This window comes from Neolamprologus multifasciatus, chromosome 8 (genome assembly GCF_963576455.1).
Source record: "Neolamprologus multifasciatus chromosome 8, fNeoMul1.2, whole genome shotgun sequence".
NCBI lineage: Eukaryota > Metazoa > Chordata > Actinopteri > Cichliformes > Cichlidae > Neolamprologus > Neolamprologus multifasciatus.
In genome coordinates this window covers 26,070,498-26,094,956 of record NC_140446.1, presented here as the reverse complement: position 1 = coordinate 26,094,956, position 24,459 = coordinate 26,070,498, and the positions used below count along the sequence as shown (strand labels likewise).

Below are 24,459 nucleotides of genomic sequence, written 5' to 3'. Positions count from 1 at the left end.
CCGAGTGCGCAACAACGTAATGAGAAACTCACAGAGAAACTCGCGGATTCTTCCACTGACCGCTGCGGCACACCTGCACCAGGGTAAACCTCCGCCAACCTACTCCTGCTTTACAGGTGAAAATAGAGCAACAGGACCGCTAGTCTTTGACTTTATTTATTTTCTGCTGTGTTTTACTTGCAGCTATTTGAAAGACTGAGTGTAAACACAAAAAATATTTTATTTTATGTGCTGGAATGTGCAGAAAATAAGTTTAAAGTTAAACTAATTTCTTCAAGTCAGAGAATGGTGCATATAATTAATTTTTTGCTTGATGCATAAAGTTAAAAGATTAAAACTGATAAAACAAGTTTAAAAAAAAGAGACTTTTCCATGTGATTACATTTTGTATGATGGATTATGCAGAAAAAGTAGAATTGGGCTGAAAGATCTATCGCTTTATCACCTATTCAGGTTGTAAATCATGTTTTTAAAAAGCAACTAAGTAACTAAGTAATTAATTACTTTTGAAAATAAGTAATCAGTAAAGTAACGGGATTACTTTTTTGGGGAAGTAATCAGTAATTAGTTACTGATTACTTTTTTCAAGTAACTTGACCAACACTGCTTCTGGGTTAAATTAAAGTACATAAGTAATGGAATGTCAAAATGATCCAACATGCTGTAACAATGAAAGAAGAAAGCCGTATCATTGCTGCAAAGTGTCGGTAAAAGAATGGAAAACACGGTTCAATCATAGACATGACGTCCATTTAGTGTTGCAGGGATGTTATCAACACTAAACTCTGTCAATCTCAATACTCACAGAACACTTAAAGAAATAAAAGTACTGGGTTTGCATAATTTCTTCAGCAAAGTGATGCCATCTCCATTGTACTGTGGTGTCAGTTGAGTACTGTCGTAACTAATGTCATCAGACTGACAGCAGAAATTGACATATTTAAATGTGTCATTTGTCCGGAGCTGTATTGGCTACTAATCAGTAAATGTGCAGACCTTGGCTGTTCCAGTTCAGACTGTCCTCTGCCTTTCTGAGCTGAGCGTCGATGTCGCTGAGCTGGCCCTGAATCAGAGGACGTTCCACATCAAGCACGGAGTGCACCACCTACAGCCAAACAGCAGAGGAAAAAAAGCGAGAGACCTGATTTTCTGCTCCCACTAAGTGAGTACAGAAAAATCATTTAAATATCATTTCTACAAAAAGGCCAAGCACAAGCCCAGAGCGTCAACACGGCATGTCGTCCTCATTATAGTCACTATTTCTGCATTGTTCCATGCTGTCATGACTTAATTGGACTTGAACTTTTGCCTACCTGAAGCACTGGATTTCTACATTTTTAAAAATGTAATCATGTCATTGAGGTGGCTATAATACGTGTAGTTGAGCTTTGTGTGGCTGAATTAATTACACAACGAAACTGCATACTGTTTCATGGCGCATTACTGAAACTGCCATAATGCTTAGTTCTTATTAAAACTGTGAAGGTGTCTTTGATAAATGCAGACTTTGTACTAAGCAATTCAGCTAATAAATACATTTCTGAAATAATCCAGCAAAGGCCTGTGTCAGTGTTTTGTGGGATTTGTCCCTGTGTCTTAAGGACGTGACTTTCAGATTCTGTGCATTTGCCAATTCTTTTGTCCTCCCCTTGGCCATGTTTTTAAAAGACACACTGCACACCGTGTCGAGATGTGCCAAAGTTTTTTGCTAATAGCTCTTTGGGAATCACCTTGTTGGTGCAAAAACACGACTTTTCCCTGACAGAGTTTGTTATCTTTGGCATTTATCATAGATTCAGCTAAACCTCGACTTTTGCACATCGCTGTACGATGGTAAATAATTCTGTATATTTTTGATAGTGCTAGTCTCCAAAAAGATAAGGACATGTCTAATTGCAATGTGCATGTCACAGAGCTATTCTTCTCCATTATCTAATAGTGCTCCACCCAGGCACACTGTCCCGAGCTCATAGATTATTTTACTGTGTTAAATAATTTATATGTTAAATAATTTGAGAGGATTGCTTCTCAACATATCCAGCCTTGATGACATCATGTCAGCCTTATATTTCTGTTTTATTATATATTATATATGCATTCATAATTTCTATTGTAGTTATTAACAAGTTATTGTAAATTCTATTCTTTGACATTGTGCTTGAAAATCATGTTCCTCTAGATCAGTGGTTCTTAACCTTGTTGGAGGTACCGAACCCCACCAGTTTCATATGCGCATTCACTGAACCCCTCCTTAGTGAAAAATAAAATATGATTTTTTTACTGGTGCACAAAATGAGCCGTCCATGTCACGGTGGAGGCTCTGCCGAACCCCTGAGACCGACTCACCGAACCCCTGGGGTTCGATCAAACCCAGGTTAAGAACCACTGCTCTAGATGTTTCCTTAAGATTTCTAGCGCCTCCTTCAGTGTCACCTTCAATCATGCAGTTTCCTCTGAGTGACTTTGATGAAGGTCAAATCTGACTGGAAATTTTTGCTGGGGCATTTCTACAAAAGCAAAGCTCATGTGGTAAACAGAGTCGAGTACCTGCTAGCAGTGATTCACGAACAAACAAACCCTGACTTGGTGCCAGGGTTTAGACCAGGGCTGTTGCTGGCAACTAATGTACTGAATATTTATGCTGGAGAAAATTTAAATTACGGGAGGCACTTCAGAGCTGCAAATGTGTGGCATTTTGCTCTATGCACAGCAGTCACAGACCTTATCAGACTAATCTGCAGTGTCAGGAGACAAGGAAATATACAGCTGTTAACTGTTTAAATTAAAGCAGACGCGCACTGGTTCACCAAGCTGTCGTCTCCTCTTGCCTCCCACCTTACTTGCTGACTTCCTGTCACAGAGCGAGAAGCTATACTGTTTTTTCTATTCTGCTTTCAAGGAGCTTCTTTGTTTTTTTTTAAAGTGGTCTAGTTCTCTAGGACTCCTGAAGGTGCTAAAAAGCTTTCTTTGGACATGCGCTCCTCAGGCCTGGAAAATGTTCTACAGCACATGACAGGATTCATGTTTGGGGACTGCATTTCAGGTCTTGGAGCTCTTGTCAAAATTGACAGAAGTATAAGGAGGAGAAATAGCTGAGCTAAGCCATATTACACAAAAACTGGACATAACCTATTAAGCCCCCAGTGGTTTTCTGATCTCCACGACTCCTCCCTTTTGCGCCCATCTTTGGGTGCGTGGGTGCTTAAAGTTTTCAGTTTTCAGTTTTATTTGTCATATGCAAGTTAGCACAGGGTCAACATTGCAATGAAATGTGTTTGACGAGCAGCAGTCACTCAGCAGCATGATACAGTAGGAGAAAATATAATAAAATAAAATAAAATATAAAAATAGTAAGGAGCTAAATATTAGAGAGACATGGTAAAAGAGAAAAGATGACTAAATATATATGTATCTATAAATATAAATATATGTACACTAGTGATTAAATAAGAAAATCTTGAAAAGAAATATGACGGGAGGGCAGATGGGATATTGCACAGGAATGAGCAGCAGAAAATTACAGTATTGCACTTTTAAACATAAATATCAATGACAATAAAGTGAAGTGACCAGTGCAGATTAAACAGAGTACTTGTGAAGCTGCAGGGTAGCTAAAAGGTTAATAGCAACGATGAATCCAAATTTGAGGTTTTTGGTTAGTATCAGAGGTCAGGAGCGAGGTATAACAGAGAGTGTAAAGCACAGTGGTCTTCAAAAATCAGAGCTATTCCTAAAGAAATTACACGAAGGCTTAGAAGAGTTCAGGCTGTGTTGAAGAATAACGGTGGTCACTTTAAAGCTCATCAGAATATATTTATTTTTTTGATTTCCACATCACAGTTTGAAAACTTGCAACCTAATCTGATCCAACCTTATTATATCGATCCACAGTGAGTTCAAGGTTAGCCACATACTGCCACAGCTGCCCCCTGATGGTGTAGATCTGCACTGCAGTTTCAGGGATGGCTTCAGTCTGTCTTGCCACTAAGTACTTCACCTCTCTAAGCACAGCCGCCAGCTAGGAAGAGATTAAAAGGTACATTAGAAGCACTAAAACATATATCAAGACATTAAAATTGGTCTGATCAGTACAAGCCGATGATAATTTTTTAAAAATTCATGATGTTAGAAAAGATAAAATCACTTTGGCCCATAATTATAACCCATTATATCATTTCAATTAAAAACTGAAATACTGACCGTACTAATGAGGAAGAGGAAAATAAATTAGCTTGATAATCACCACTCTAATATATCTCATTACAAAAAGCACAACCTGTGGGTTAAAGTTGACTGTGATCAGCTGAGCGTCCGGGTCCCGTTTGATTAACGGCAGGCTGAGGTTGTACTGAGAACTCTCACCAACAGTCTCTGTCCACGTCTCATACAAGCTGGTGGAATATCTAAAACAGCAAACGCGATGACAATCGAGCAAAAGTTATTACAACAGAAAAACAATTTGCACTTTTACCATCAGAGTATAACATTGTTTCAAATTCCCATTACCAGGGCCAGGTTTTTAATTTAAGGCCACCGGCACAAAAATGTCTCATATCATGGAAATTAACATAAACAGCAAAACAAGAGGCTAAAAGGCATATGATTGAGCCATTCTCCCATTTCTCCGTGGTTGTAAACAGAATGAGAGGCGTGAATCGCTCATCTGCATCAAGCACACAATAAGGATAAAGGGAGAGGAGTGAGGAGGGTTAGATGCAGGCGTGCGGGGAGGTAATATGAGGATAAACGCTGATTCATCTGCAAGAGGCAGGGAACAGACAATATGTCAGGGCTCTGTACAGCTATATCAATCTGTAAATAGCTACGATTATGATGAGAACTTCAGTGCGCGCTGTGTGCTCCTTATTGGATTTCAGCTGTGAGCTTCATTTCCTGATAGTGGCACCGCAGACGCAGAGGCAATCAAATGCTTTGGTCATGGTCATAAATCACACTACATTTTGTCTGTGGGGGTAATGAGTGAGGATGCCCATTCTGTTCCTGACTAGAATGTGTATAACGGTGGCATTCATCGGAGGCAACGGCGATGATTATTACAGCATAACAAGGACTCTAATTTCTGATGGGAGTAAATTGAGGGCAAAGAACTGGTGTTGTTCATCATCTCATTACTGTGGTTGCGGGGACATGAAGTGAAGGAGTGATATTAAGTCTGTGAGGCATAAGGAATGGGCTTCTGCATGGGAATCTGTAAGTGTGTGTGGATTTCGTTCGCATACTACCGCGCATACACGTGCACACACGCATCTACACTTGCGGAGCAGTAAGGGCCGACTATTCTTCCACCTTTTCAAACGTTTCCAACCCTGCTGTGATCATTTTTTATCCTTTACTAATTCAAAGTGGAAAAACACAAGTTTGAGAACAAACATGTGGCTCTTTAATGAATTTGTTCAAATAATACTTTGATAGACAAATGTTTTTCAATGTATTTTAAGCTAACAAACAAATGGGTGGAACCTTTTAGCCTGTTTTGTCTGTTGCTGTACGGTTAACCTTTACTGCGCTCAGTAACTGCCAGAGATGGGCAGTAACGGGTTACTTGTAACGCGTTACTGTAATCTGATTACTTTTTTCAAGTAACGAGTAAAGTAACGCGTTACTATGGCAAAAACAGTAATTAGATTACCGTTACTTTCCCGTAGGAACGCTGCGTTACTGCGTTACTAAAACCGTGATTTTTTGCGAGAATGTCTCATGACAGTGACGTAAGCGAGTGCGACGTTCGTGACAACAGCTGTGTGCAGATCAACAATGGATCATATATCGAGTGCGGAAAGAGTATGAGCGTGCAGCGTTTAAAGCGTGAAAGTACTGACCTTACTTTGAGTTTGATTCTGTAAAAAGTGACAAAAACATTAGTGTCCGTTGTGCGTGGGAAGAAAACTTCTTTTTACAGCGAAAAAAACCCTAAACAAGCACCGAGTGCGCAACAACGTAATGGGAAATTCACAGAGAAACTCGCCGATTCTTCAACTGACCACTGCGGCACACCTGCACCAGGGTAAACCTCCGCCTATGCCACTCCTGCTTTACAGGTGAAAATAGAGCAAAAGGACCGCTAGTCTTTGACTTTATTTATTTTCTGCTGTGTTTTACTTTCATCTATTTGAAAGACTGAGTAAATGGTAAATGGACTGGTTCTTATATAGCGCTTTTCTACTCTTCTGAGCACTCAAAGCGCTTTATACAACTTGTGCATTCACCCATTCACACAAGCACATTTTTCCTAGGTGCTTTCTAACTGACATTCACACACATTCATACTCCGATGGATGCATCGGAGAGCAATTTGGGGTTAGTATCTTGCCCAAGGATATTTGGCATGCAGACTAGGGGAAGCCAGGAATCGAACCACCAACCTTCCGATCAGTAGATGACCTGCTCTACCACCTGAGCTACAGCCACCCCATCAAAGCACCAGGTATTCCCAGGCAGTCTCCCATCCAAGTACTAACCAAGCCCAGCCCTGCTTAGCTTCAGAGATCAGATGAGGTCAGGCGTGCTCAGGGTGGTATGGCCGTAAGCTGTAAGGCCGGCCGTATATAGGCTATAAGGTATGGCCGTAAGTGTAAACACACACAAAAAATATTTTATTTTATGTGCTGGAATGTGCAGAAAATAGGTTTAAATGTTAAACTAATTTCTTCAAGTCAGACAATGTTGCAGATAATTAAATTTTTGTTTGATGCATAAAGTTAAAAGATTAAAACTAATAAAACAAGTTTTAAAAAGAGACTTTTCCATTTGATTACATTTTGTATGATGGATTATGTAGAAAAAATAGAATTGGGCTGAAAGATCTATCACTTTATCACCTATTCAGGGTGTAAATCGTGTTTTTAAAAAGTAACTAAGTAACTAAGTAATTAATTACTTTTGAAAATAAGTAATCAGTAAAGTAACGGGATTACTTTTTGGAGGAAGTAATCAGTAATTAGTTACTGATTACTTTTTTCAAGTAACTTGACCGACACTGGTAACTGCTGCTTACAATGCCCACCTTCATATAGCAGGCTAAAGCTCCCTGATTCAAAGATACTGGAGCCACAGGCACTATCTGCAGACTATCTTAACAACCATGTAGCAGCAGAATTCCAATCTATGTACTCTACATAAATACTTAGGAAAGTACATTACTAAACGTGCAGCACGGTGGCAAGGTGGTTAGCACTGTTGCCGCACAGCAAGAAGGTCCTGAGTTCCTGCATGTTCTCCCCGTGTTTGCGTGGGTTCCCTCCGGGTACTCCGGCTTCCTCCCACCGTCCAAAGACATGCAGCTTGTGGGGATAGGTTAATTGGATAATCCAAATTGTCACTAGGTGTGAATGTGCGAATGAAAGTGAGCGCGAATGGTTGTCTGTCCCTGTGTGTTAGCCCTGCGACAGACTGGCGACCTGTCCAGGGAGTACCCCGCCTCTCGCCCTATGACAGCTGGGATAGGTTCCAGCACCCCCGCGACCCTGAAAAGGATAAGCGGAAGCTGATGGATGGATGGATTACTAAACGCATGGAGGGGCTCTGATGAAACGATGGACAATACATAGTGGATCGACCATAGATGATGAAAAAACGGATGGGAAAGCGTCACTACAAAGACGGAGGTCTTCGTAGGTACAATACACCAAACCTCTGAAAAAAGATGTGAACATAATTGTTAAAGAAAATATTTTACTTCACTAAAATAAAAATAAAAACTCAACTTTTGAAAAAAAAAAGGTTAAAATTTTAGTTTTAGCATCTGTTAGTTTTAATGTATATTAACGTATTAACAACATAGGGTGCAGTTCACTAACATGTTAGTTGTGTTAATTTTAAAAGAAGCTAATGCTGCTTTGCTGCATAATGAAACCTTTTTGTGGCACACTGAGTTGTCACAGCAGTAAATTTAATTAAAAGCAAACTGAGAATCATGATGACTCAGTTCCACTGAGTTAGTATGCAAAAGAAGTCACTCTTTAATATTAATCACACTAACGCTACTGCAGCATATCCAAACGTCTGCTGTGGAAAATGTTCATGAATACAGGTTTAAAGGTCCTGTAAGCCGACACAGGTGCTTTCAATTATCCTGCATAATTAGACCTCACTTACTCACTTGCACTTACAGCACTGGGCAAAAATCTTGAGCCACCCCTCATTTCTTTACATCTAACAAGCATTCGTAACAAAATGTTAGGAAACCTGAAAATAGGTGCAGCAATGGGTAAACATATATGGAAATACGGCACATAAGGGAGAAACTGAGTCTGTAAAATTCGAACAACCTTGAAAGTTCATAATTGGTATGACTATCTTTATCCTTCAACACAACCCGAACTCAAGCTTTCTCGTAATTAATTTCTTGTAAAGAAAGCTTTACAAACTTTCTTGTAATTATTTAAGTAGGCTTCAGAAATAGTTTCTAGGCTTCTTGAAGGACCTTCCAAAGCTCTTCTTTTGATGTTGGCTGACTTTTGCTGCCTCAGTAATGTTGAAGTTCAGGCTCACGATGTTTCATTGTTTCTTTTTCTATCTAAGTATGCTTTTACTGTATTCTCACTGTGTTTGCAATCATTGTCATGCAATGAAGCCATTCCCAACCCCTGTTGAGGTTAACGTACCGCTGATTTTCAGATGGTATTGGATCAAAGTCTGATTGTTTTATTTGATTGTAGCGTGTTCACAATTCCATCAGTTTTGATAAGAACCACCCGAGCAGCTGATATGCAGCCCCAAATCATGACAGAGTCGCCGCACTCACTGCTGAAAGTCTCCTCTGACCTCCTACCGACAAAGATTTAAAACAAAAATGTGAATTTATTACTCCACAAGAGCTGCTCCCACTGATTTTTAAACCAGTCCTTCATCATGTTGTACTTTCTTATTAAGAACGGTTTCTTGACAGCCACCTTTCCACTATGACCATTTCTGATGAGGTTTTGGGAAAAGGTGGATGGATCAAATGAAGGTCAAGATTCATCTCTTCTGGATTTTCCCTCCTATTTCTTGAGGACATGACTTTCCTCTATCAGATGCTGCAGGTAGCTTCTTCTTCTTTTGTCCTCCACTTTCACCATTTCACTTTCCTCAAACTTATCATTTTTGTAGATTCAGCTAAAGAAATGGGATTTTGTGTGTTATTGTGATAGGCTGCTATTAACAAAGTGTCTAATGATTTACACTCATGCACTGATCTAGTAGATTGCAGTCTAACAAATCCTGCAATAAATACTCCCTTCATGAAAATTTCAATGTGTTAATCTGTTCAAGAGAAGACTTTTGCTCAAATTAGTTATGTTAAAGTGTTAAAGTGTATCTTATCAGGTAGATAAAATAACAGGAAATTAAATAGAAATTTAGAGTAACACAATCCAATTCAACTGCATTAGCTACGCTAACTAACCTGGCAACAGTAAAATGAGTGAAAACATGTTGAGGGTTTGCAATTTATTTATTTATTTTATCTCTGTGATGTTTCTTTGACTCGTGTAGCTCAGTTTGATTCCATCCAAACAGCATTTCCTGCCGGGTACCAGGTGGATGTTGGGAGCCTGAAACCCTGGGACCCTGATCTCGGCTTGCAATGGGGTGTCCGTCCTCTAGGGCGGCGGTCCCCAACCTTTTTAGTGCCACGGACCGGTTTATGCCCGACAATATTTTCACGGACCGGCCTTTAAGGTGTCGCGGATAAATACAACAAAATAAAACTAGTACCGGTACCGAAAAAAAGAAGATTTATTCATAACACACGTGACAAGACCCAGGAAAACCGAGTAAACGATAAAAACGATAACAAAATAACGCTGAAAACCGATAAAAACCCTGAAAACTTTACATTTCACACCTGAGCCTCAACTCTCGCGGCCCGGTACCAAACGACTCACGGACCGGTACCGGTCCGAGGCCCGGGGGTTGGGGACCGCCGCTCTAGGGGATCAACTGCCCGTTGCCTCGGACATGGGCGCCCCATCTAGGACCTTTCTCTGAGATGTGTGGCTTTAGGTCTTGAGTTAGCTCTCTGCCTGCCTTTAACTCCTGGGAGGGTCCTTCCAACCCTCATTTTAAAGTACATTTTGTGACAAAGACACAAATGCACTCACACTCTCTCAGTTTCTCTCTCTCACACACACCAGAAGAAGATTGTCGGCTTATGTACCTGTGCATTTTCGAATGCCTGTTGTATGTTTGTTTTTTCTTACAGGTGTGGCAGTTGGCAATACATTGTGCATTACTATTTGTAATTCCCTAATCCAGGCAGAAAAGCCTGTACTGCCACAGACATTGTCATACTATAGACCACATATGTAGTGTAGTAAGTGAAATAACATGAATAAAAATAAAGAAACAAACAGATAAACCCGGAACAAGAGGAAAAGCGAAATGTGTTTGGCACAACGGTGTATTTAAATCATAATTCTGATTGCGAAAGCTGCCAGAACACAGGACTGGATTAAAAGGAAACAAGCCCCCCCCCCCCCCCCCCCAAACAAAAACAAAACAAAAAACAAAACAAACAAACAAAAAAGCCCAACATATCCTTCCCAATGGGATGCTTTATCTTGCAGGGTTTGATGTTGGATGCGGTCTATAAGGCCATTTCTCACTTGGCATCAGTAAGCAGTGACAGGGCATATGGGATTATGGGAGTCCTGCAAAATAATCTGCAGAGCAGCGCCACAGTAATGAGAACATAAATCATGCCCAGAGCTGCATGTCTACATGTTATTCCACAGGGGCTGCTTCATAAATTTTCTACACTCAACTAACAAAATCACAAATGCTGGGTTTAAGAAAGGTTGGCATGAAATTACAGGGAAACATTTACATTTCAAAGACTAAAGCTAATATTTAATATCTGCCTTTATAGTATTATTATGCACTCCAATAAAACAGTGTCATATTCTTTCACTGTCTATTCTGTTTAATCTTCCTTTCTGTTCTTTTATTCAGTAATACATACATCTCAGCATGATGACACTCAGTGTAACACGCTGAGATAAGTGCGGCACACACCTGTCCAGCAGTTGCATCATCTCCTCATACTTCTGGATGACCCTGGCTCCTTCTGCAGTCTCCAAGCACCTGCAGAGAAGATGAAACTTTACAAGCCATGCAAAGGGTAGAGCCAATATCTTTCCAGGGTCTAATATTCTAAAGCCTCATTTTTATGAGGCCTCTAAAACTGCTCACAGAGTGATTAATTCACACTGAGACCACTGGAAATGCACAGCCACATCAACTTTCATTTTTTAATCTGCTTTATTTGAGGTGAGACTCACGGATAGGCGAGGTGTCTGAATTTGAAGAAGGGGGTCTGGATGCGCTGCTCCACCTCCTGGGCCCATCTCAGCCCTCCAGCTACTGCTGGCATATTCTTATTCACTGGAGCTGAACCTGAGGAGGTCAAACATCATCACATAGAATTACACAGATAGGCGGTTTTATGCAAAGTTGGAGCACCCTTAGGCAAATTACATATTTTGGTCATTTATGAAGAAGTAAATAAACACAGCCGCTGCAGCAAACACACATTAAAATGAGCTTTTTGAACTGTGAATTAACATTTAATTCACAGTTTCTTTTTATTTCATGGAGGGACAAAGAGCAACTGTGACATGTGCCAAACTCACGGTACACTGCCAAGTCACTACTACCTTTTGGCAGCTTTTTAGCACCAAAAACTTTTTCTCATCCACTGCTCCTCACAGATGACTTCAAGTTTATACAAGCTCAAGACCGTTATAGGCCTCCTGAATACATAAATGAGTTTCATTCAGTTTTATTAGTTATCTCTGATTATAGTAAGTGTTTAAAGGTGAACCTTAGACAGTGTTGGGAAGGTTACTTTTAAAATGTATTCCATTACAGAATACAGAATACATGCCCCAAAATGTATTCTGTAACGTATTCCGTTACGTTACTCAATGAGAGTAACGTATTCTGAATACTTTGGATTACTTAATATATTATCATGCTGTTTACAACTACATGAATGTACTATTGCTGTGATTTATTACTGTTACTGAAGGTTCGCGGCTCCGAACCGTAGTAAAGGGACCTCTGGCTAATACGGTGGGTTCTGTGTCGGGCTAGTAGCCGAAAACTAGCTTTACTTTGTTGTCTGGGTCAACTTTGCTAGCGAGAGACAGAGAGAGGCGTTGAAAGGCTGCTCCAACAGAACTTATTGTTTTTGGAGGAAAACACGAACACGGTGTACAGTCGAGTCTTAATAGCTTACTTACAACTGGGCTCGTCAGGCTCTCTTCTTGGCTGCAGTGGTTATTATTATATTTACATGCTTCCAGCTCCCGTTTTTGCTCGATGACAGCTCGTACTTTTCCTTTTTCTCCTCCCTCGCTCACAGACACATAACGTGTATGGCAGTCCATTCTCCCTGCAGCACGGACTACACTGCCCATGATGCTACATTCTTTAGAGCTATACCTGTAGCATTCTGCCTATTAGCTTAGCACAACAACAACAAAAAGGCCTCTCTCACCCAGGAAACACAGAAAGAGAGAGAGCGTCATCCTGTAACCATGGCAACCGTAACGCTGCCACCTGGAACAACAGAACGTAGCTGTCAAACAAAACCCAAACAGTCCTGACCCGCCACAATATGAAACAGAGAAGTTACGCCGTGTAATCCATTTATTTCAACAAAGTAACTGTATTCTAAATACCACCTTTTTAAACTGTAACTGTAATGGAATACAGTTACTCATATTTTGTAATTTAAATACGTAACGGCGGTACATGTATTCCGTTACTCCCCAACACTGACCTTAGATTACCTATATTTTTACACTCATCCCTGCATGTTGATGGCTCAATTACCTCAGCAAGTACCAGCAACTGGATATACATGTACATGATTAGGCTTCATTTGTGGAAATCCTGAGCACAAGAACACAGCTACATGTGTGATTAAAATCTGCAAACTAACTTAAAGGACACATCAAAAGGTTTTCTTTTAGGAAGTAACTGATGCTGGTAAAAGAGAGAGCATATTTCTCCTGTATTGGCTTCCCTTCATTGGCTTCCTGTTAAATCCAGAATTAAATTCAAAATCCTGCTCCTCACATACAAGGTCTTAAATAATCAGGCCCCATCTTATCTTAATGACCTTGTAGTACCATATCACCCTATTAGAGCACTTCGCTCCCGCTCTGCAGGCCTACTTGTTGTTCCTAGAGTATTTAAAAGTAGAATGGGAGGGAGAGCCTTCAGTTTTCAGGCCCCTCTTCTGTGGAACCAGCTTCCAGTTTGGATTCAGGAGACAGACACTATCTCTACTTTTAAGATTAGGCTTCAAACTTTCCTTTTTGCTAAAGCATATAGTTAGGGCTGGACCAGGTGACCCTGAATCCTCCCTTAGTTATGCTGCAATAGGTGTAGGCTGCTGGGGGAGTCCTGTGATGCATTGAGTATTTGTTCTTCACTCACTATGTGTTAATAGACTTCTCTGCATTGAATCATACTTGTTATTAATCTCTGTCTCTCTTCCACAGCATGTCTTTTATCCTGTCTTCCTTCTCTCACCCCAACCAGTCACGGCAGACAGCCGCCCCTCCCTGAGCCTGGTTCTGCCAGTTTCCTTCTGTTAAAAGGGAGTTTTTCTTTCCCACTGTCGCCAAAGTGCTGGGCTTTTTTTAAATGATTATTGTAGGGTCTACCTTACAATATAAAGCGCCTTGAGGTGTCTGTTGTTGTGATTTGGCGCTCTATAAATAAAACTGAATTGGTACTTTGCATCATTACCACAAGCCTGTCCGATTTCAATTTCAAGATTTCTGCATAGAGATTTTACAGATAGCTTTTTAGTTCAATCCATTTTTTCCTTTCTCTAACCCAGCCACAGACGGTCAACAAAACAGAGTACCCTTACCGCCAGTCCCAACCTCACCTCCTTTTATTTCCGCTAACACATGATTTTGAACTTAATCAGTAATTTTGGACCTGATCACCAGTCTGGCTGATCCAGACGTTGCTTTGCAGACATCAGATCTTGAGTTTTGGGTTATGATATAACCTATTTGCACATCACCATAGCTCATTCCAGACAGCAAAAATTCCAAGGTTGAACTGTGAAATTGTTTGCTTTTCCAACAACAACAACAAAAAATGTACTAAATATGTAATTTTCAAAATTCAGAGAAAAGCTGAACTACAAAGGCACATAACTGAGCAACGACCACCCAATAATGTGAGATCCCCTCATGTCCTCGTCGTATAGTTTCCATATGCTAGATTTGTCAGTAAACTATAATCTATCAAGATTATCTTTAAAGTGCTATTTTCAAAAGACTGCAGTTTCCTCGTGACCTCATATCAGCAGCTGGGAGGAGCTACACTGGGGATTACATGATGAACAATTACAGGGTGATTCAGCTGCCCTAATTAAGCTCAGCATGTACACACCCACACACAGGAAAATCAACTGTGTGGGTGGACTATGGGTGTGTGGGGGTTTTAAGCTCAGCAAATTTCCAAAGAGCTTGGTCGTTTCAATTAAGAAGTTTTTAAATCGAGAACACTCCACGTTTAATTCCTTTAGAAACTTTGACAACATCCTTGAGGGGCTGTAATGGATCTCACTCTTCACTGATCTCAACCTTTTTTCCACCCCGAGCAAAAGTAGTTTTATGAAGTTTCTCAACAGGGAAAGACACGTTCCCCTTGAGACTCAAATTTAAAGGGTGTTCACAGCTAAACTACAAAATGAAGTATATTTAGGTGTATAAATGCACCTTAAATATAGAGTTATCATGGACACCAACATTAACTGCTGACTGTGTCTTTCTTTGCAGGTTTGTGAGACTAAAAAGTGGCATATTTTTTAAATAAACACCATCATAATGTTGTTTATAATTAGACTTTTGTGAAATAAAGACTTTGTCGTGAATCTCACCCCACTCCTCAGCAGCTTGAATGTGTTTGTTGTAGAGAATTTTACAGCAGTCCAGCTCCTTGTCAAACATAGACACAAGCAAAGGGTATTTGTCCAGAGCATCTGTAGCCACTAGCGGGCGCTCCAGCAGGCTGCCAAACATGTCCAGGACCTGCAGACAACAGATATGTCAAAGGGCTTAATGACTATGGCTGTATCCAATTCAGGGTCTGCAGCCTTTAAGTACGCAGCCTCAACGATCCTCAAGGGCCGCGTACTCAAAGACCGCTAAGGCCGGAACTGCGAGGCTTGTGAAATGGGACGGTCTAGCCTCCGTTGCGCTGCCCAGGTTGCCTAGCAACCATGATACTAACAGCTGGAAACGTTTCATACAAGCTTCAAACAAAGCTGTTTGACAGAAATGAAGGAGAAAATCTTTTGTTCATTTGTTTGTTTGTTTCTACATGAGCTTTGATCATTCTCTGTAAGATTAAGCTCAGCTATTGAACGGCGTATATTTTAAAGTAAAGGCTGTAAAACCAAGTTAGTACAAACGTCACTAATGTCACATAACTTTGCCGACATGTGGCCAACAGTAATGTTTTAATGTTCTTCGTTATTAAACATTTGCACATAAATAAGTGACATAATATTCAGTACTTACTTAAAGTTTACTCTTCTTGCGCCCCTCATCCGCCGTTTTTTTTCGGCAAAATTATCCACACCCACCGCCGCGCTATGCATTCTGGGATATGTTGGGCCACGAAGTCTACACCGCCACGTCCTTAAAATTGAGGGAAATGAAGGACGCATTTGAGGGCCGCGTTTTGAGCAGCCTTCGAATTGGGACAGCCTTCGTCGCGTCGCTGTGACGTAATCGGCCTTAAAATGCGGCCTTTAAGGCTGCAGACCCTGAATTGGGATACAGCGTATGTGTGTGTGTGTGCACGTGTGTGAGTTTGAGCGGGTGGGTGTATGCATGTGTGTGTGTCTGAGAAAAAGAGCCCAGACCTTAAAGGCATGCTCCAGACCGCAGGCGTCATCAAAGGCCTGACAGAAGATAGCTCCGAGTCTTCGGTCTATGTCATCCACCTTCAGTTTAAACTGCCTCACGTCTTCTTCAAACTCCTGCAGAGGAAATAGCTCAGCTACACCAACAGCCAAAATACCAAACAGCAGTGTGATGTAATGCAAAGCCAGCAAATTCCTTTTGACAATTCACTGACTCAAAGCCATTCAACAATTGGAGATATTCAAGTTAAGTCAATTTAGATTTGCTTATAGGTCTGAAAAACCTTGGATAAGCAAACAGATGACATTTACAAATAAAATACTTTATTGGCAGAAAAGCAATTTGCTCCACCGATGCTGGGCGACCGCGCTGCTGTGCTGTTAGCCAGGATAAGAAGAAGGTATAAAAGCTCTGCTGGGCCTGTAGCCTTTCATATTTCATAAAGCCCTTTTAAAAGGAATTCACCTTGACAATGCTCAGTAAAATAAGAGGAGCAGGCAAGTGAACTAGAGCCCCATATATCCTACGATCATAATCATTCGTACCATGTTGTTTACATCCAAGCAGTCATAGGGCTTCTCTGTGAAGAACTTATACGTGTCAGTAAATTCCTGCTGGAGCTGTTGGACTTGCTGGCCGAGGGCTCGACCTCGGACGCCTCCAATCTCCAGTTTCTCAAGCTTCAGCAGGTCGACAGCTGTTAACAAGATATCCTGCAGAGAAGGCAAGCTCCAGTCAACTGTCATACCAAAAAGGCTGGCATTTCTCCAAGAGGTGCTGAGAACGTATTTCCATGCTCACCTTAATGATTTTGACTCTGTTAACAAATCGGTCAAATCTGGAGAAAATCAAAAGAGGGGAAAAGTCCCAGGGCCTAACCAAGCTCCCGTTCTTCTGGTACTGCCTCAGATTGGCCCGCCGGTCCTCATAGGTGCTCTTGAAGAGAATCAGGACCTCCAGGGTGGTCTGTATTTTCTGGAGAGTCTCAGAAACCTCTCCTCTCAGAATATCTTCTGGTACTAGATAGATGCGGGCCTGATAAAGGAGAAACAAGAATGATCTTTTTTTAAAAATAAGATTAAAAAAATATGTGATGGGTAATTAGCGTTTGTGTTTAGTGGCATCAGTGGTTTTGTTTAATAGGCGAGTACGGGGAGCGCAACTTCCTGCAAACGGAGGAATCCAGATGGACCATCAAACAGTTATGAATAAATATACATGTTTATCAACCAATAGTTTAAATATATATATTAAACCACCAGTTGTCATTGAAAGCATTAATTAAAGAACTGCAATGTACTGACGTGGAAATGCATCTACATATGCACAGAGCATCTGAGGACAAACACAGAGACCCTTTTATAGAGCTGAGGATACTCAGATCTACAATTCCAAAGAAAACTACAGCACTTCAAACCTTTTCTTTCCTCAAAGGCATTAGATAAACATTTCTCAGCTGCAAGATGTGCTCAGAATTCGTGTGCCTATCACGGTAAATGGAGCATCAGGAGAGAAGAGCTTCTCTAAGTTGAAACAAATCGTCAGCTATCTGAGCACATCACATTCTCGGGGCAGACTGTGCAGACCTGCTGTTCTATCCATTGAAAAGGATGCTGCATCTAAGATGAATTACACAGCTCTTACTGCTGAGTTTGCTGCAAAGAAAGCAAGAAAAGTGACTTTCCTGCATTTTATGTGATATCGACCCTTTCATCTAACTCTGAGAAGAAAGCAAATAAGCCTGTTCCCCGCAATGTTAGCCCATTAAATAGTGTATTTTCACCAAATCTTCAAAATCTGGGTTGTTTAATGGCCAAATTTCACTGCTGAGTTTTAATATTATATCATTATATGGTGAATATTGTTTCAGGTGGTGATAAGAAAAATATGAAACAGCAAACAAGAAGATGGCCCAGACAGAAGCACTGGTTGGTCTCTGGGATCTAGGCCAAGTTTGAAACTGCCATGTGCAGTGTGGGCACTTAAATGCCATGGGACACAGTGGCAATCTAAAGACAGCCTACAGCTCAGTGTTTCCCAATGCACAGCCCAGCAGGTAAACGCTGGTGGCTGCCAGGTCTTTCCTGGGAAGGAGTTTCTGGTACATTATATATTTTTGGCTGCAAAAGCAGGGACTCGCTTCCAATAAACTTAACACAATAAAACAGAACAGTTTGAGAGCATGAACTTTCATAGCTGAGCAGACAAAGAAAAAAGTTCCACCTACAGACAGAAAAAAAAACTCTAAGAAGAAAATCACCCACCCACTTCGCGGTGACAGGTGATCCCTGAAAGCGCAGTTCAGAAACACTGCAGTATGACTACTTAGCAACACCGACTGCCCAACTGTAACCTAGCTGTAATGCACATTCACTTGCCTGTCTATAGGGGATAGTGTGACACGGTTTTGTTTGATTGTTAAGGTTTCTTTCTAATATTGTGTTTACCTGGTGATATAAAGTGCCTCGAGGCAAAAGTTGCTGTGAATTGGCATTATAGAAATAAAACTTGAATTTAAACTGAACCGAATTGAATTGTGAAGACAAAAAGTCATTTCAGCAAAACATACAGACAAAGAGCAGAAACTGCAGCTGACCTGCTGTATGAGGAGGTTACATGTCTCCTGCAGGAGAACAATCAGCCGTGCTGGAGTGTTGTAGTATCTTGAGTTTGCCCACACCAGACATACTGTGTGCATTAAAGGGCCGATTAGACCCTTGACAGCAGGAATCTCCACATTCTCCATGTCAGTAAACAGAGGCTGCAGGGGTCTCAGGTAGGTGCAGGTGTCTTCTGCCTCCTCGAGAGCTGCAAATGAAGATGTGATCAAAGTCAATTTGACCACAAATAAAAAGATAAAGCATCTTGTTCTTTGGCCTTTAAAGAACAAAAACATATTGCATCTCAGAAAGCAAACTTTATTAAGTTTATTGTCTGTTGTTAGATTACCTGCAAGGACATCCTGCTGCATGTTCATAAAAGCAGCATGGTAGCAGCTCTCCACAGCCTCCAACAACGCTGCCATCTTATTCACCTTGCATGATTTTAACTGGGAGTGGATGCACTTAAAATCTGCATATCTTAAAGAAAAACAAGGGAAGTTTATGGATCTATTTAACTGCAGCGGCAGGGGCCTGAATCACTTCTGAAAGACTGCAAAGAATGACTCAGGAAGTGTAAAACTGTTCTTAAAAACCTGGAAGCATTGCCCGGTCAGCTGTGTTAACAGAAGGTTACTGCAACAGCAACCGCAGAGGTGAAGAAGAAAAATCACAGAAAAGAAACTATTATTACAAGTGAACGGTAAAAATCTGATTAGCCTAACACAACCAAAATGTTTTACTAATTTACGCCTCGAATGTTGGACAAATCTTACCTGAGAAATGCCGATTATAAAAACCATTCTGGACCATTTGGAAACCAGACATTAGCAAAACCTGGTTCACTGCACATTTATATGCTAATGTCAATCACCTTCAGCATTCCAGGCTTTATAATTTATTCCACATTTACTGGGACCATAATTTATAAAATATACATTATAAAATATTCGAATTACAGACTGAGACCAGAAATTTTTTACATAGATTGGAACTGAAGGAACAAATCAAAACATTTTCTCATATATTTTCCTTAAAGATTCTTTAAAAAGCCAAAAGGGTTGCACCATCAAAAAGAAATGCAGATTCTCTGTTCTTCTTTCTTTTTCATTTGTATTATTGTAGAGTCTTTACCTTACAATATAAAGCGCAATATAAAAATTTTTTGTAGCTACAGACTGCATAATATGAACTACCATATTCAATTCAATTCAATTTTATTTATATAGCGCCAAATCACAACAAAAGTCGCCTCAAGGCGCTTCATAGATACAGAGAAAAACCCAACAATCATATGACCCCCTATGAGCAAGCACTTTGGCGACAGTGGGAAGGAAAAACTCCCTTTTAACAGGAAGAAACCTCCGGCAGAACCAGGCTCACAGAGGGGCGGGGCCATCTGCTGCGACCGGTTGGGGTGAGAGAAGGAAGACAGGATAAAGACATGCTTTGGAAGAGAGACAGAGGTTAATAACAGATATGAGTCAATACAGAGAGGTCTGTTAATACATAGTGAGTGAGAAAGGTGACTGGAAAGGAAAAACTCAATGCATCATGGGAATCCCCCGGCAGCCTACGTCTATTGCAGCATAACTAAGGGAGGATTCAGGGTCACCTGGTCCAGCCCTAACTATATGCTTTAGCAAAAAGGAAAGTTTTAAGCCTAATCTCATATGTGTTGGCATTAATTTGTTCATATGAATAACATAAAAAATGTACCAAAGGCTGGTGGCATTAGAGTACGTATTTAAGAAAAAGGAACAACTTTTGTTGTTTTTCGTTTTTGTCTAATTTCTTCAGTGGAAAAACAAATGGTGAAAATAGAGCATTCTGGACTGCTAGCATGTAATTCTCATAAGATGTAATTCTGTTACATAAGCAGATTTGTTTCGGCAAAGAAATAAAGAAAGTACTGGGCTGCAAATTACATTGTTCACTCGACAGCACAGGCACTTTGAAACTGAAATTAGAAGCACTTGCAAAAACTTCGGTCCCTCAGTATTTCAAAGTTGTATTATTTTCTGTGTTATTTTCTCACACTTGTGACACTGAAACAAGTACTTCTCAGAAGCTGCCACTGGCTACTTTGTGTGTGTAATAACAGAGGTGCTGACCTGTTCTTCCAGAAGAGCAACTCAGTGTGAGGCGTGGGGTTTCTGCCTTCCAGCAGAGCCTCAGAGGAGTCTTTTTTGAGGATAGCACGGATTTGATGGCTCCACTCTATCACTGCAGACTCCAAGGAGTGGATGATGCTTTTATCCACTATTTCCCCCCTGTGATGTTTCACAAGTAAAGCATTTTAGAATGTATGAGTTGGACAAATGATGCATTGACACGATCCTTTGTGTCACAGCGGTCTGCTTACCTTTTGTCCGTCTCGAGGGCGGCTCGGTCTATTCGCTCCGAGCCCGCGGGGAGCGGCAACAGAGTCTTACCTTGGATTTGACCAGACACCACAAACACACTGTTCTTAAGGGAGTGGACATGACACTTGATATCCTGTACCACAACCTGTGGCCACTGAATGTAGTTGTTGCTGTTGGAGAGCAGTGGAGCTATAACCTGAAGGAGTTTAAAGAAAAAAAATGTTATGGACTAAACTTTTAAAGTACAGAGTGACAGCAGCATTAGGAAAAGGACTTAAAGTTTTAAAAGTACTCATTTGTCTCAAGTGTGGTGTGTAAGATAACTATGGACTGACATTAGCAATAATTTTAGCCCTGTCAATCATTAACGTTACTTGTGACAAAACTTTTAGGTCATTAGTGTTATGCATATTACTGTTAAACAATTACTTTTAGCAAACAATGTCAACCATTTAGGTACAATATTAGTTTTGGTAACGTATTAACTAATATTTTCAATTACAGATTTTAAATTACATTTTTAATTTAAGCATTATTTTTAATAACACTGACTTTTTGCTATTTCAATAATTTGGCTGTGGCTCAGGTGGCAGAGCAGGTCAGCCATTAATCAGAAGGTCGGTGGTTCGATCCCAGGCTGCCTCCTGGCTGCAAGCCAAATATCATTGGGCGAGAGACTAACCCCATGTTTGCCTACTGGTGGTGGTCAGAGGGCCCGGTGGCGCCTGTGTCCGGCAGCCTCACCTCTGTCAGTGCGCCACAGGATGTATGAATGTAGTTTAAAGCGCTTTGGGGTCCTTAAGGACTAGAAAAGCGCTATACAAATGCAGGCCATTTACCATTTTAGAAATACCTAAGTACTCGTACCTAGTACTACTTATCCACTTGCTACTGAAATATGTGCTGTTTTAAGCATAAAAAGGAATAGTACTTTGTTTTTGGACCACGATGAAAGCGGTCATTTAATTTGAACCCTCACTCGCAGCTCTGCATGCTTGCTGCAGTCTAGGTAGGAGGTTAATGTACTAGGTGGTGGTAAGTAGGGCTTCATGCAATCATTAACGTACCCTGCTCTGTGGCTTACCTCCTCAACTAGAAGAGAAAACTGGTCAAGTGGAGCATAAGACAGGTCCCCGTAAAACAAATTCTCTTTCATGGATTCGGGACTCAGTGTGGTTGTGGTTCGCTTTATGAAGTACACCGCCTTGTTCTTGGAGTCGCCAGTGAAGGAGGAGGCGGTCTGTAGCTGTCCTGCTGCAGTCACAGACACCACCAGAGTCCTCTGCTCGGCTTTGTCCAGGAACTCCTGCAGCACCTGCCTGTTGTCCTCGCTGGACACGCATTTCTGCCATTTGTCTTGTTTCAGTTTAAGAGTCCTCAGGACGCATTCCGCTATATAGTCCAGTCTCTCGTCCTCAGCAGCAGGTGACTCCCTCGGGTCCTCCATGTGCCCGGGTCAGTCACGTTGACTGTATGCACTGATTGTGTCTCGGCAACCATAGTAACGCCGTGTTTTGCATCAGGCCGTTGCTTGGTGAACACGAGCGACTTGGAGCTGATCCAGAACATCCCTCAGTCCATCCAGTTGCTGATTGACACCCATTTTCCCTGACAGGCTTTCAGTGGAAAGTTTCTCTGGCTGTGGCAACGACAAGCAACGCACCTGAGATAAATGCACCTGATACATTCAGTAAATAACTATTCACTAAAGCCAAATCCACTATAAAAATGGCCATGATAAAGTCTTCATTTTAGGTAACAAGTTTAAACATAGCAAAAAGCATCAGAACCAAAATACATTTACTGCGTAAAACATTCAAACTTCTTGCAGAGTGACTCTTTAAATAAATGTGATGTAGTAAACCTGAGCTGTATGCGTGTGATGGAAGAGATAACTGGTGTTTAAAATGAAACACGTTTGCAGATTCATAAGTTCTGCAGTTGTAGCTAATGTGTCCTGTATGTTAAACACTTCGCATACCTATTAGTATTCGAAGGGCATCTTCCTTCTGGGTCATCAAAGACTCTGGAGTGGATGTTTCAAGCTGCGCCCTGTAGGGTTAAGCTGTGATGAGCACCATTACTTTTCTACGTGAAGTCTGCTTTAATTGATTACATGCAGAGGATACAGGATGTTTACCTTCTCGGAAAATCATCACGATTATCAGCACACTGGATATGTTCGGACGAAATATGAATCCATAAGTAACCTGTATGAAAGTTACTATTTATTAACCCTTTAATCTAAATGATGTAAATCCTGATGGTTTTGTGAAAACTCTCGTTTTTGGTTTTGCTCTTTCGTTTATTAGGAAAGATGCGATTGCCACAGCTGACCACAAGGTGGCAACACTGCACTTACTAGTCAGAGGCCAGTTTACTCGATGCTCCACACTTTGTGTATTCCTGAGCAAAAATCTGACATCCTGCCATCTGAACAGACTGCAGGTCTGATATGAGAAATTCCAAACGTCACTACTGCACTGGTTTCTTGGAAGTGGTCTTTCTGTGTGTCCTCCGTTTGTGGGATTTGATTAGACCTCACAGACTGAACGTGAACCATCGTGCTGCTGTTTGACAGGATGTGAGGCCAGCAGAGGAAATGAGTGTGTGCTCTGTTCATTATTCTCCTGTGGGATGTGGAACAGGATTAGCAGCAAAATGACATCAAACACAGCCTCTGACGTCTTTTATCCTATGTAGGTGCATTTTATCCCGGGCCACCTTCAAGCACAGTGTGTGCGTAGGCGTGTTTAGGTGTGAGTTTGTGTGTACGTGCATGAATAAATATGCATGTGTGTGACCAATTGTGAGTCACTCACACTGTCCAGCTAAACTAAGGAGTTTCGCTTCTTATGACAGAGCAAAAAGAGCTGCAGAAGCCAGACTTTCCATTTCAGAATCACACAAACCGCCTGGTCCCTGATATGATGGAGCTGCTGGCTACATCCACTTGGGTGGCTGGACACTGGGATACATAAACCAGGAATGTTTCCTTTAACTGGATCTTTATATCAGCGAGGAGGATGAAAGTGAGTCTGTTACAGTAAAAAATCCCTAATGTTGCTGATCAGTTACTATTTGTTTCTGGTTATCAAGAAGGGATCAGAGTGGAAAGACAAAGAACATTCATATTTACACATTAATCTAATACATACTAATTAACATTCATTTATCTGACAGTCTTGCAAGCTTCAGAGAAAGTCTACTTTGCATTTAGAGGTTTGATCAGCTCAGGGGTCGGCAACCTGCGGCTCCCGAGCCGCATGCAGCTCTTTAGTCCTTATACTGCAGCTCTGCGTGGTTTGGGAAAATAAATTAGAAGTATTTAGCTGAAGTGTATTTTATTTGTGTTTAGTTCTTTTTTAACTTGTAGTTCTAAATTGGAAGATTATTGTGATATTGAAATATAAAAATAAAATTGTATTTTTTTTATTTTTCATCACTCAAAATAAGCGTCACACTCGTGGAAGCCGGTGTACCCGCCAAAATGCCGTGCATTTATCGAGACTTTCAACCCCAGATAGGCCAATTATGGATGTTCGGATCCACATTATGTCAGAAGCTGTTCTCCACCGTGAACTAAGT

General features: G+C 40.9%; 1 protein-coding gene and 1 pseudogene across 2 annotated transcripts in view; both read right to left on the bottom strand.

The window, feature by feature from the left end:
• Window positions 1-23,429, bottom strand: part of dnah9 (dynein, axonemal, heavy chain 9) — a 223,534-nt gene extending 200,105 nt beyond the window's left edge. The window contains exons 1-15 of one of the 2 annotated variants that reach the window (XM_085171014.1): window positions 22,853-23,429; window positions 21,956-22,510; window positions 20,871-21,067; window positions 20,620-20,778; window positions 18,855-18,985; window positions 18,502-18,713; window positions 16,707-16,940; window positions 16,451-16,618; window positions 15,905-16,021; window positions 14,915-15,065; window positions 11,283-11,397; window positions 11,017-11,085; window positions 4,277-4,403; window positions 3,872-4,018; window positions 997-1,105 (exon numbers count right to left, since the gene is read on the bottom strand). In XM_085171014.1, the coding sequence (XP_085027140.1) occupies window positions 997-1,105; window positions 3,872-4,018; window positions 4,277-4,403; window positions 11,017-11,085; window positions 11,283-11,397; window positions 14,915-15,065; window positions 15,905-16,021; window positions 16,451-16,618; window positions 16,707-16,940; window positions 18,502-18,713; window positions 18,855-18,985; window positions 20,620-20,778; window positions 20,871-21,067; window positions 21,956-22,318 (2,299 nt within the window). In that variant the 5' untranslated portion in view covers window positions 22,319-22,510; window positions 22,853-23,429. Of the gene's footprint in view, window positions 1-996; window positions 1,106-3,871; window positions 4,019-4,276; window positions 4,404-11,016; window positions 11,086-11,282; window positions 11,398-14,914; window positions 15,066-15,904; window positions 16,022-16,450; window positions 16,619-16,706; window positions 16,941-18,501; window positions 18,714-18,854; window positions 18,986-20,619; window positions 20,779-20,870; window positions 21,068-21,955; window positions 22,578-22,852 lie in introns of those variants that run through there. The other variant, XM_085171015.1, reaches the window with a different exon arrangement.
• Window positions 6,431-6,549, bottom strand: LOC146513220 (5S ribosomal RNA; annotated as a pseudogene).
• Window positions 23,430-24,459: the final 1,030 nt, after the last annotated feature.